Source organism: Hibiscus syriacus, unplaced genomic scaffold, assembly GCF_006381635.1.
Source record: "Hibiscus syriacus cultivar Baekdansim isolate YM2019G1 unplaced genomic scaffold, ASM638163v2 tig00016212_pilon, whole genome shotgun sequence".
NCBI lineage: Eukaryota > Viridiplantae > Streptophyta > Magnoliopsida > Malvales > Malvaceae > Hibiscus > Hibiscus syriacus.
In genome coordinates this window covers 557,948-571,162 of record NW_024062384.1, presented here as the reverse complement: position 1 = coordinate 571,162, position 13,215 = coordinate 557,948, and the positions used below count along the sequence as shown (strand labels likewise).

The following is a 13,215-nucleotide window of genomic DNA, read 5'->3' as shown; positions in this document are numbered from 1 at the left end:
TCCGGCGTTGTTGCAAAGTATGGTACATGTGATTAGGAGGCATGTAATTGTATTTTGATTTATATACGTGTTTGGAAATCTATTTTATTTTGAAATAGTGAAAACTGATTTTATAAGTTTACATGTTCTGATAAAAAGTTTTAAATTTTCTGCTATTTTTACAGTGGGTCGCTCCGGTGGCCCAAATGTGACACCCCGGATCGGATCTGGTTAGCCTTATCGGTCTGTGGGGGTTACATTTAGTGGTATCAGAGCTATGGTTTGAGTCAAAATTTTCAAGTTAGACCAGCCGGTCGAATGTCAAAATATGTCTGATCAGTACATGCCCCTAGACTGCAATCGTACCTCTCTGAGCCGTAACTCCAGGGCTGAGTCCCTATCTGTAGCGAGTAAACCAAAGTTTTATATGTTAAGGTTATACTTGTACAAAAAGGAATACCAGTAACATCTGTCTAAACGCAGTAAAGTGCCTTAGCCATGTGAGAGTTATTCATCTAAGAAATTCTGACTCGACTCCAGAAATAAAATTGAGATATGCTGCTGCTCTACGAGCCTATTCACATAACCAATGCTGAATTGATTTCACAAGGATAAAGTTGTTTTGATTATTTACTTGGACTGAGGGAGAATTTTGAAGAGATTGATTACTCGAGAAAATTTTCGTTCGGACTCTTTTATTGAAATAAGGAAAATTTATGATAATGTATGCTCAGCTGGTTAAGGATAAGTGGAGGAATCGTACTTTTGTAAAAGCTATTGTTATATTTGAAAGAACTGATGGAAGTTTCATTTATGCAATTATGTGACATGAATGAATTTCGAGGACAAAATTCTTTTAAGGAGGGGAGAATTGTAACACTCCAATTTAGGGGTTAAAATTAAGAAATTATAAAGTGGTGGAATTAATTGGTATTTTGAAAGAAACGGTGGGTTAAATTATAAAATTTTAAAGTTAACAGACCTTTTTATGAAGTGTAGGAAGTTCAGTGGCTAAACTCTTGGTTTAACCATTTTTAAATATGAGATGTTATAAACCCCAATCCCCCGTATGTTTTCTGGAAAATTTTCCAGTTTCCCTCTCCCTTCAACCCCTCTTTGAACTCCGATCTACTCGCCGTTCGACCTCCAAACGACGAGCCGAAACCACCATCGTGTCCGTTGTCAATCGAGGAATAAAACCCCTCAAACCTTTTGTCGTGAATCATTGTCGTTCGTCGTGAATTTCAGTCAGAAGTATCGTCGGTAATAACTCGGTTTTAGTTGGTTTTTCATCGATTCACGGCGATCGGGTCATCCGTTTACGACACCTCCCGCACCATCGTGTTCGTTGCATCGTTCCGAGTTTGCCGGTGTCATCCTTGGTCTCCGTCGACGGCGGCGCGTGAGGAGGTGAAGCGATCAAAGTTTCCGATTTGTTGAAATCGAGCTCTCCGCCGTTCAAAATTGTCAACCGAGCTTTGTAAGTATCTCGAAATCGCTCAAAATAATTTTTAGAAATTTTTACGGGATTTTAGCACTGTTCACGCACCCCCACGCGCTGCCACTGTGCGTGGGGAAGGAAAAAGTGACCTGTTTGACCGATTTTGGAACTGTTTTAACCGGTTTGACCGGTCACAACCCGACCCGACCCGTTGATCCGACTCGACCCGTTTACCAGGCCCGTTGACCCGACCCGACCCGTTGACTCGACCTGTTGACCCGTTGACTGTTGACCGGCGTTGACCACTGTTGACCAAAACTTTGACTGGCTTTGACCGAGCATTAAACGACCTTTGTTTTTGACCAAGTATACTTATCCTGACATTTTTCGACGTTCCAAATCTGATTCCGCAGTTCGTTTCTCGAAATTCGGATCCGAAGGCCTCGAAATTCATAGTAAAACCCGTTGACTTTGATTTTGACCGAAAATTCCAAATTTTCGAAAAGTCATATTTTATGCTTTCGACGTCCTGAATCCGAATCCGAAGTCGGTTTCGCCAAATTCAAACTCGGTAAGCTATTTTTCACTGATTTATCACCCGATTTGATCCGTTTATCGCAATTAAGCTCCGTTTCTGATATAATTTATGTTGATATGTATCTGAGGAATTATTGGAAGTTGAATTGAAGATCAAAGGCGTTCGAATGGAATTTTTATGGTCGATCGGTATTGCACGGAAATCGAGGTAATACTTTACTACCTCTTTATGCTTTTTGGAACATGTGAATATTGGTAAATGCATGATTAAGACAATGTTGGTCTCATTTGTGTAGTTAATTAGTTTCTACACTCGATATGAATGTGGTAGAAATTCAATATCTGAATACGGATCGAATGATTAATATAAGAGATTGAAAGATTGTTAGAGTTAAATTACAAGTTTTTGATTAGTGATAAAGAAATCAGACATGGATTTGTAAATTATATTATTTTCGTTAAGAGCTAATATCGAAATTATCTGGTTAAGAAATTACGGAAATGCCTCAAGAGGTAGAATAGTATGAGTTGACTCTAAATGAGAAAATACTTAGAGGATTCTTACTTAACTCGATTAAGTACGGATTTGATTGTTAAAATCCTGACTTAGTGCAGGAAAATTTCTGATGTTCCGTTTGTAAAATCTGATAAGGCACTTGACCCGGAAATATTCGAGTTATGAGTAAATACCTGAAGAACAATTTGTCGGGGGTGTTCTGTTGTCAGAATTGTTCGAAAGGACTGAAATAAATGATAAGATTGAATTTAATAGTAAGATCACGGAAGGAAATGATTAAAGTACACTGAATCTGTACAATGACCAAAATACCCCTGTAATGGAAATGACCCAAGAATATCACCAAGCTCAGGAATGATTGGATATCCTCGAGCTCTGAAATAAATGGAATAAAACTGAACACCAAAATTATCAAAATAACCTTATGGCCTAAATTAAGTAAATACCTTGGATTAATTAAGGAATACAAATAAGCATAGGTATTGGACTACCTTTAAAAGTTATGGAACAACTTAAGTGAGCGATCAACCTTAATATGTCAGTACCTGAACGACATGATATTACTTGAATGCATGTTTGTCTACTCAAGCTTGGCTCGATGATAATTTTGGAAGTATTCAGCTCAGCTCAATTCTAGATCGCGTTAAGCACTAAGGTTTGGATGTTTGTTCGACAAAACAACCACGAAGACCAAATTGAATGAAATGGAAGTACAACATGTATCTGAAATTCAGGAACGTTTGAATTACTCTGAAAAATCCCGAAGTAACTGTAATGCACTTGAATGCTAAATAAATTAAGTAACCTCAAGGACTGAGGATTAAATAAGTGATTTGGATGAATCTGGAAATGTTAATGAACATACATGATGTAATGTTCTTATGGATCATGAATTACAAATCAAGCACGTCAGCATTTCATGTATAGTGAAAGTGAACATGAAATAAAGACATTGGAAGATTTATTTAACGATGATTCCGAAGATAATATATGGACTAGAAATTATGATATTAAAGAGTAAATATCCTGGAAGAACAATGAATTGACCAATAGATAAGCATTAGTTCTAGGAACTATTCATCTAAGAGTTGTTCGATAATCAAATCAAACGACATATTTTGTATAAAAATTTATGAACACTTTCCTGATGCATATGCATCATATCGGAATTCTAAAGTATCAACCTTAAATGTCGGATTAGATTGGTTAGTAATCGATTCCCTTCAATAGGACCTCATTTTTAGAATCTGATCAAATTACATCAGTTTCATGTTATTAATTCTGATAACTACTAAGTGACTCTGAGAAATACTTGGATATCCTAGTGTGTTCCACATGTACCACATGACGATTTTATATGTTTTTAAATGAGTTTCACCGAAACTATTGATTTACTGATTTATGAACCATGACAAACATGTTATATGTTTCCGATTACGGGTTTTACCGAAAAATATGAATTATTCTTGATTTATGACATCTTGGAATCTACTGGTTGTATGAACTATGTTTACTTTAAATATGTTATAGGGTTTCCTATTTTCATTGGAAAATATGATCTTGATAAATCATGTACTGAATATTTTTATGAGACACTACCCGATGTTCTGAATACAGTTTATTTTGAGATATGATTTACCACATATTTTGATATGGTTTCTGGTTACGGTATTTTTGTACATGATTTCTAAATATGGATTAATTACCGTTACAGTTCCCCCAGGTCCCTTTATTGTGTGCAAGGGTAAGCCTTACAGTTCCCCCAGGTTCCTTTGCTGTGTGCAAAGGTAAGCCTTACAGTTTCCCAGGTTCCTTTGCTATGTGCAAGGGTAAGCCTTACAGTTCCCCCAAGTCCCTTTGCTGTGTGCAAGGGTAAGCCTTACAGTTCCCCCAGGTCCCTTTGCTGTGTGCAAGGGTAAGCCTTACAGTTCCCCCAGGTCCCTTTGCTGTGTGCAAGGGTAAGCCTTACAGTTTCCCCAGGTCCCTTTGTTGTGTGCAAGGGTAAGCCTTACAGTTTTCCCAGGTCCCTGTGCTGTGTGCAAGGGTAGGCCTTACAGTTTCCCCCAGGTTCCTTTGCTGTGTGCAAGGGTAAGCCTTACAGTTTCCCAGGTTCCTTTGTTGTGTGCATGGGTAAGCCTTACAGTTTCCCAGGTTCCTTTGCTGTGTGCAAGGGTAAGCCTTACAGTTTCCCCAGGCTCTTTTGCTATGTGCAAGGATAAGACCTTATCGATTTTGCATGCTCCTCTGCTTTGTGCACGGGGTAAATATGTTTTAAATTGCTACTATTTTTAAAAGATATGTATCTTTTCACTGTTTTTACGGGAACACACTAGATAACCTATTCTGATCTCCTGAACTCAGTCATCCGAAATATTTGTCTGAACTGAAAGCTCATTGTCCATTACCATCTGAAATATCAGTAGGATCTCTGCTCAGCATAAAAATCTATAAATGTTCGGAAATAATAAGGATATGTATGTTTATCTGCATCTGCACGTTCTTCAGCATCATCTGGTAGTTCTGTATTACTGAGCTTTTCGAAGCTCACTCTATGACTCACATTTTCAGGTTAAAAGAATTGTACCAGTGCATTATCGACTTCAGTAAGGGAGTTCGTCCGGCGTTGTTGCAGAGTATGGTACATGTGATTAGGGGGCATGTAATTGTATTTTGATTTATATACGTGTTTGGAAATCTGTTTTATTTTTAAATAGTGAAAACTGATTTTATAAGTTTACATGTTATGATAAAAAGTTTTAAATTTTCCGCTATTTTTACAGTGGGTCGCTCCGGTGGCCCAAATGTGACACCCCAGATCGGATCTGGTTACCCTTATCGGTCTGTGGGGGTTACAAAATTTATCTCAAACTTTTTAAAAATCAATTAAATTAATTTTTTCTATGAACAACAAACGAAAAAAAAAGATAAAAAAAGAAATGAAAAGACACAAACATACTAAATCAAAATTAATATTACAATAATAAGCATGAGGATAAATTTATCTTTTTATTCTAAAATTTTCTAACCGCGACTGTTGAAATATTCAACTTTTCTAATTAAATTAAAATTTTAATTTCAAACACATTTTAATAACAAAATATGTATTATTTAACCTAACTTTTACTGTCAATAAATAATTTTGACGCTGAAAAATATTTTACGAAAAATATTTTTCTCATTTTCTTATGTTTTTTAGTTGAAAATATTTTCGGACAAATATTTTTCTCATTTTTCTGTGTTTGATAGTTGAAAAATATTTTTAGAAAATTGTTTTTCAATGTTTGAAACTGTATTTGGTTTTACTGAAAACTTTTTTAAATGTTTGACAATTGTAATTAGTTTTGCTCAATGTAATTAATTTTCTTAGTTACTTTGTATTTTATGTAAAATGTTTTACCATTTGATTTTTCGTAAAATATTTTCCTAACTTTTCATTTCAAAGTATAAGTTCTTAAAATAATATTATTTTATTTATTTTATATTAATATAATATTTTAATATAATTTAACAAAAATAATATTATTTGTATTTTATGTAAAATGTTTTACCAAGTTTTTAAAAAACTCCACCAAATGGGAAAGTTTTGTACATTGAAGGAAGAATATGCGTTTCCTCTAGACACGAAGCGACACCGTTTGAAATCGAAAATCCCGTATATAACCACAGCTTCCAACCTGATAACAAAAAATTTTCAAAAAGAAAAGAAATCCCTAGAAGGTGACAACAGGGAGAAGATGAGACCAATTCCAAGGGAATTCGTGGTGGACCAAGACGATCAAGGCTCAGCTATGGAGGTCGACGATCTCGAGCAGCTCGAGATCTGCGGCGAAAGCGCCATCTCCTTCGAGAATAAGCTCTCCGACGTCGATTTCTTCAACAACTTTGAGGACGATTTCGATGACACCGACATCAACTAAAAGAGAAAAGAAAATCAGAGTACTAATGTTTCTTCTTTTCCGTCTGTTCCCGCTTTCTAATTCGAACTCTATGGATAATGGTGTTATCATCTGCCAATTTTTGTCGGTATAAATGCGATTTTCAGTTTTAGAATCGTCTTTCAATTTATTTTATTATTGTTACTGTGCTTTGTTTGTGATTCTGCTAAACACATAAATAAATGACTGTGGCATGTAAATCAAATGTTGCATTTGAATTTGAAGGAAAACCTGGCTGGGTTCTTAAATTGTTCGTAATTTTATTTTTATTTACTTTATATAATCTACCAAATCCCTAGATTTCACTATTAAATTCTTAATTAGGATTTGAACTCACGTCTTTGTACTATTGATCTTCAATTTCGTCATATTTTACGAGATTAATTATAGATTCCATCGTCAATTTTTTTTTAATTTTTAAATTTCAAAGATTTTCAATTTGATCACTTTTTATTTTGTTCACTTTAACGGCATCTATCTTCCATAATTTTCAATTTTTTAATTTTTGAAAGGGAATGGTGTGTCATTGCATTCGACATCTATATATTGTGTGACAGGTGATCGTTAGTTTTTTTAGGGTGTTCGTTAGGGGTGTAAAAAACTGATTCGACCGGTAAAAGTGATTGAAATCGATTCGAGTTAAAAATTTTTGTGACTTGAGCAGTGGTGATCCGAAACTGACTCGAGTCGGAACTAGAGTTCATCTGAACCCAAGGTGGACCTAGAAATTGTGGATCAGAATCTGACCTGAATTTGAATTGAATCGAACATGATAACTGAACTCGATCTACATCTGACTGACATGAACTCGAACTTGAGATTAATCTGGTAAATAACTGGTATTATTCGATCTGTTTTTAACTTGACCTATTATGAACTTGACATGTAATTGACTCAGGTGGTGTTTGTTTTTACTGTGCAACATCTTCAAACCACTTATGTCTGCGTCGCGCAGACCACGCGCAGACATTAGGCTTCGCAGACTGTTTGTTTTTTAGAAGACAGAAGTTCTTCAAACGTTTGAGCGAGCTCTTCTTGGTGCAAACTTGATTTTATGTCTTCAAAGATCTTCAAACATCTTCAAAAACAATTATTAAATATAGTTATTTATTAAAATAATTTTAAATAATTTAATAAGGTTATTTATTTTAAAATAATTTATTTTAAAATAATTTATTATAAAATAATTTATTTTAATTATTTTAAAATAATTTATTATAAAATAATTTATTTTAAAATAAATTATTATAAAATATGAATTGATTTATTTTAAAAAATTTTATTTTAAATAATTTATTAGTATGGATTAATTTATTTTAAATAATTTATTAGTATGGATTGATTTATTTTAAAATATTGATTGATTTATTTTAAATAATTTATTAGTATGGATTGATTTATTTTAAAATATGGATTGGTTTATTATTGTAGTTGTATGGATTGATTTATTTTAAATAATTTATTAGTATAGATTGATTTATTTTAAATAATTTATTTGTATGGATTGATTGATTTATTTTAAAATATAGATTGATTTATTATTGTAGTTGTATGGATTGATTTATTTTAAATAATTTATTAGTATGAATTGATTTATTTTAAATAATGTATTTGTATGGATTGATTGATTTATTTTAAAAAATGGATTGATTTATTATTGTAGTTGTATGGATTGATTTATTTTAAATAATTTATTAGTATGAATTGATTTATTTTAAAATATGGATTGATTTATTTTAAATAATTTATTAGTATAGACTGATTTATTTTAAAATATGGATTGATTTATTTTAAATAATTTATTATTGTAGTTGTATGGATTATTTAAATTTCAGTATTGTAAAACTAAAATTATTTAAATCTCTGTATTGCAAAACTCTTTTAAATTTAAAAAATAAGTTTATTTATATTTCAGTTCATTTTAACAGTTTACAGACGTTAAAAAACAAACAGTCTTCTTCTTGCAGACTGCAGACTTTTAGTCCACCTCTTCTGCTGCAGATGTGGTCCGCAGACTGCAGACCTTTTACCTCTGCAAAAACAAACACCACCTCAATCATTTTGAAAAAAAAAATAGAAAGATAAGAAAAAATATAACGAAAAAAGGGGTATGAAAGAACCAGTTAGAATGCGTTATATAAATGGTATGAGACCTGATGGATGAAGTTCGAATTTTTTTTTATGGAACCATAACTGAAATATAAGTTTTTTTTGGAAGGAACAAATTGAAAACTTACCTTTATATTAACTTATAATATTATATATGTTTTGGTAAATTATGAAATCCATCACTCAACTTTCTTCTCATTCTTATTTTGGTCATTCAAATTTAAATATTTTTAATTTGCTTATCAAACTTTTGATTTGCTCCTATTTTGATCACTTGAGTGATAAATCATAAATGAAAGGTAACATGGAAGCCGCATGTGCTGGTGTGGATTGATTTGTGTTGACATAACTAGGGATGGCAATGGGTCGGGTTGAGTCGGGTCGGTTTTTGGGTCACCCGACCTGACCCGATAAGAAAGGGGTCCTCCACCAGTGACCCGACCCGACCCGAAGAAATTAAGGTTTCACCCGACCCGACCCAATTTGAATATATGACTTAGAAACCCGACCCGACCCGAAATAATTAAAAATATATATTTTTATTCAATAAAAACAGTGACTTAATTGAAAACAATTATATATAGAGGGGTAATATTGTAATTATCCCTAAATATATAGGTAAAATTATATATATTTTTCGGGTCGGATTTTTTTCACCATAAACTCAACCCGACCCGAACAGTGCATTTAAAAAAACCCGACCCGACCCGAATCTGATTTTTTTAAAAAAAAATATGACACGATCGGGTCGGGTTCGGGTTGAGTTGCCATCCCTAGACATAACATTCATTTTCTTTTTGATTTAACTTCTTCATCCAAAGGCGAAAGTTTTATAGTTTTATCCATATATCACGTAGGCACTAAAATCACCGTTCTCTGACATCTTGTCTGATCATTCAAGACACCGGAGAACTTGTCTCATGGTTAATAATTAAATTGCAAGTTTAGAATCAAAACTTTACCTTATATTAAGATGCAAGTTAGAATCAATTCCTACACTCAATTATATGTGTCCATAATAACTTTCATTACGACAAACTTATTGGTTAAGAGATTTTTTATTTTCCATTCGGCTCTTGAGTTCGAGCACCTCAGTGCTATTACGAACATTGTGGGTATCGTGATTGTGGAATGACAGTTTCAGACGACACATTTACCTTTGTATGATGGTCGCTATTCTGATAACCGACCACTATTTAAATCATTTATTATTACTTTTCATTGTTAATGGAGATAACTTCTTGTCAAATTAGTTTGTTGTCCCTCCAGTCGAGTATTGATATTGATATTGTTCTGAGTAGATATAAAGTAATAAAAATATTCTTCTTTTTTGAGAGAGTAACATTTTAGATTTTCTAAAAAAATAGGTAGATAATTAAATTATTAGTTTAGAATCAAAACTTTACCTTACATTAAGATGCAAGTTTAAAATCAATTCCTGCACTCAATTATATGCGTCTGTGACAACTTTCTTTCTAATTGTGAAAGTGAAAATGAATTACAATTGTTTTTTTAAATTATATAAAATTGAAGACTTTACCTTTTTTATTTGCTAATATTATAAGAAAATTATAGGAAAAATTGAATTTGAGAAGAAGAAAAAAAATTAAAAGCAACCCAAATTTGAGAAGAACCTCAATTTTATTTATAAATAAACACAACATTTTAACTGAATAAACACAGAAAATACAATCCTTCACTTCATCACTTATAAATGACTTATAAGTGAGATGTGACTTATTATCTTGTAACAGTTCTTACACAACACACTTTTATTTTTCAGACAAGGAAATTAAACACACAATAAAACCAGCAATCAAACATAACTAATGCAACTCCATGTTGAAACCAAGCTTTCACATCCTTGCAGTTGAATCTGCTACTTTGATCCATCCCCATTGAACCTCACAGAAAAATATTGTTGATGAGCCATGATTGAAACTGCAGAGTTAAATCAAAGTAGAAAAATATTTACAGAGGGGGAATTAAGAAAGGAACATACCTTGATAATCATGTTTTCCTCCAATTTTAGCAATCTGCTTGAGTTTTGTAAAGCACAACTGGTTTGTCAGTGTCGAAGTAAGCAGGCTTTACACATTCCCAGTGGACAGTATAATTGCATGTTGAGTCTTCATATTCAAGAGCCAAATCTTCACAAAACTTACTGCATTTGCGACAGTGAAGATAATAATGAGGCTTGCGTACAAAAGTAAGAGGATGTTGGTGGTGGCCTTCTGCTTTGTACATGCTTCCAGGTTTGATCAACAGACGGCTTTGAGGAACACATTGGGGATGAGCAGAAAAATCACAACTTGCACAATGATAAAACCAGTGATTTGGGTTTCTTTTTTTCTCACAGATGTCACAGTAAAGATATTTTGAATAATCATTGACCTCTTGATATGCGAGTGCGAGAGGATGTTCATCACACCTCTCTCGAATTATAAGCGGCAATGATTGACAAAAAAAGTCCAGATTGAAATCACAACGCCTGCATCTGTGTAGGTTTGTCCATAATTTACCGCAACCTTTGCAATTCCCTTCGAACCCTCTTAAAAAGAAGAGAGGGTGTTCATGTGCTGGATGCTATAATCTCTGTAAACCACACATGGAAGGCAAAAATGCTCATTACATACTTCACATTTACAGGCAAAGCCGCTACTCTCACATTTGCAAATTCTGCATTTGAAAATGTAGCCGACAACAATGATGAGTCCTTGTTGATGTGCATGAGACCAACTCAACTTCTTCCTGAGTGATTCAGCACAAGTTTTGTGAAGATATAAGTCACAGTAGGAGGAACAATAGTAAAATGAGGTTGAGACGAGTAGCATGCAACCATCACATGTCTTATCATTATCCATGAAATTGTCACTTAATATCTGATGATGTGCATGACTAAAATGTTTTATTCTTGTCATTTCTCCACCCTCATTTTGCTCAATGACAAGAGTGATGGGATTAATGGATGCCAAATCATCATCACGTCGCTCATCTAAATCTTTTGCCTCAATTACATCGTACCAGCCTTCTCGCATTGCACACTTCACATGGGCAATAAAATTGCAATCTGAGCAATGGTAATTCCCATAGTCTATATTAACCTCGGTGTCACAAAACTCACAATTCTGGTTCTTAAACTCATTTCCCGAGAGGAAATAGTTGTGGAAAATGGGGTGATCATGCCGTGGGACTTTGACGATAGGTGGTATTGAAGCGCATTTTGGATGGATTACAAGGGTGCATGCAGAGCACATATAGGAAATTGAATTCCCTTCAAGGCCACATGCATCGCAAATGAACGAGGCTTTTTTCCAGACCAGAGCGAATGGGTGTTGATGATATTTTCCTTTAATGAAAGGTGGTGGTGTTGCGCACTTGATATGAAGAGCAAACTTACAAGGTGAACAAGAATAAACAAATTTCTCATTTTGGGTTTCTTGACATGCCTTGCAAGGTATATTTTCATGGTTAGACTGTAAAACAAGAGGGTGTCTACGATGGGAGGGGTTACTGATTTTAGAAGGTAACTCGGCACATTTAATGTGAACAGAAAACTTACACGGTGAACAACAATAAAGAAAGAGAAAATAACCTCAGTGACCAAAAATCTCATATAATATACGATTTTAACCAACTTTTTCCGGATTTGCCAAAATGACCAACAAAATCGCAATGCGATCGCTAATTCGCAACGCGATCTCCATTATCGCAAATTCGCGTTGCATTTCGCGTTGCGATAGTTGGAAATCGCGTTGCGATGGTATACAATGTCGTTGCGATTTTCCCAATTCGCAATGCGAATAAGTAAATCGCAACGCGAATTGGGAAAATCGCAATGCGATACTGACTATCGCAATGCGATAATACAAAATCGCAACGGACTGACTTTCGCAACGCGATTCTGACTTTCGCAACGCGATTTACATAGCGCCATTCGTATTAACGCGTATTTTTTTTCAAATTCCAAACACGAATTTTTTCTTAATAAATCGGAAACTAAACCGTCCAGTAATCGCAACTCATAACCTCAAACCCAAAAAACACAAACTCAGTCCCATCTCCATCTCTACTCTCTACGGCGAAATCCGTCCCCATCTCCGAAGATTTCCTTCCTCATCGCCGGCGAAATCCCTCACAACCATTCACAGTCAAAAATCCCTCACAATCATTCAGAAATGGAAAATCAACCTCCGAGGGTTAGTTTTTTTTTTTTTGAAATTTTTGCATTATTTTAGGTTTTCATATTGAGATTGATGATAAGTTTACTGGTAATTTCAAAATAGATTAACCATTTCACTTAGATTTCTTATTAAATTCATTCGATTGCTGCCAATACTGCTAAACTGTTTATCCTGTGAAGTTAGTATTTGTCTTTGCTTTGTCTTTTGGTTGAAGTAATGCAGAAGAAGAATAGTTTCGAGAATGAAAATCGCAACACGGAAATAACTATCGCAACGAGATAATCGCAACGCGAAATAAAAATCGCAACGCGAAACCAAAATCTCATTGCGATTTTCATTTCGCGTTGCGATTTTCATTTCGTTGCGATTTTTATTTCGCGGTTGCGATTTTCATTTCGCGTTGCGATTGTCTGGTCGCGATAGTCATTTCGCGTTGCGATTTCTCATTTGCGATAGTCATTTCCGCGTTGCGATTCTCATTATCTCGTTGCGATTTCATTTCAACCAAAAGAC

General features: G+C 34.2%; 2 protein-coding genes and 1 long non-coding RNA gene across 3 annotated transcripts; 1 reads left to right on the top strand and 2 right to left on the bottom strand.

Moving 5' to 3' along the window:
- The first annotated feature begins 6,179 nt into the window (after positions 1 to 6,179).
- On the top strand, positions 6,180 to 6,574 carry LOC120208300 (small acidic protein 1-like). The gene has a single exon (XM_039207605.1). The coding sequence runs from the start codon at positions 6,209 to 6,211 to the stop codon at positions 6,389 to 6,391; it is 183 nt and encodes a 60-aa protein (XP_039063536.1). The 5' UTR covers positions 6,180 to 6,208; the 3' UTR covers positions 6,392 to 6,574.
- A 3,719-nt stretch (positions 6,575 to 10,293) lies between these two features.
- LOC120208336 lies at positions 10,294 to 10,587 on the bottom strand. The gene is made up of 2 exons (XR_005524309.1): positions 10,521 to 10,587; positions 10,294 to 10,422 (listed from the first exon to the last, which is right to left on the bottom strand). It is a non-coding gene; the product is annotated as an uncharacterized LOC120208336 (long non-coding RNA).
- Positions 10,588 to 10,608: 21 nt separating this feature from the next.
- LOC120208307 lies at positions 10,609 to 11,775 on the bottom strand. The gene is made up of 3 exons (XM_039207609.1): positions 11,166 to 11,775; positions 10,724 to 11,067; positions 10,609 to 10,647 (listed from the first exon to the last, which is right to left on the bottom strand). The coding sequence occupies exons 1-3, from the start codon at positions 11,773 to 11,775 to the stop codon at positions 10,609 to 10,611; spliced, it is 993 nt and encodes a 330-aa protein (XP_039063540.1).
- Between the last annotated feature and the right edge of the window lie 1,440 nt (positions 11,776 to 13,215).

Bases quoted from the DNA above. Each gene is read 5' to 3' on its own strand.
- LOC120208307 (XM_039207609.1), bottom strand. From the start codon at position 11,775: ATGTGCTCTGCATGCACCCTTGTAATCCATCCAAAATGCGCTTCAATA. The intron at 11,068-11,165 runs GTAAATGTGAAG...TCTTTTTAAGAG, and splicing joins TGAGAGTAGCGGCTTTGCCT to GGTTCGAAGGGAATTGCAAA. The intron at 10,648-10,723 runs GTACGCAAGCCT...TTGAATATGAAG, and splicing joins ACCAACATCCTCTTACTTTT to ACTCAACATGCAATTATACT.
- LOC120208300 (XM_039207605.1), top strand. From the start codon at position 6,209: ATGAGACCAATTCCAAGGGAATTCGTGGTGGACCAAGACGATCAAGGC.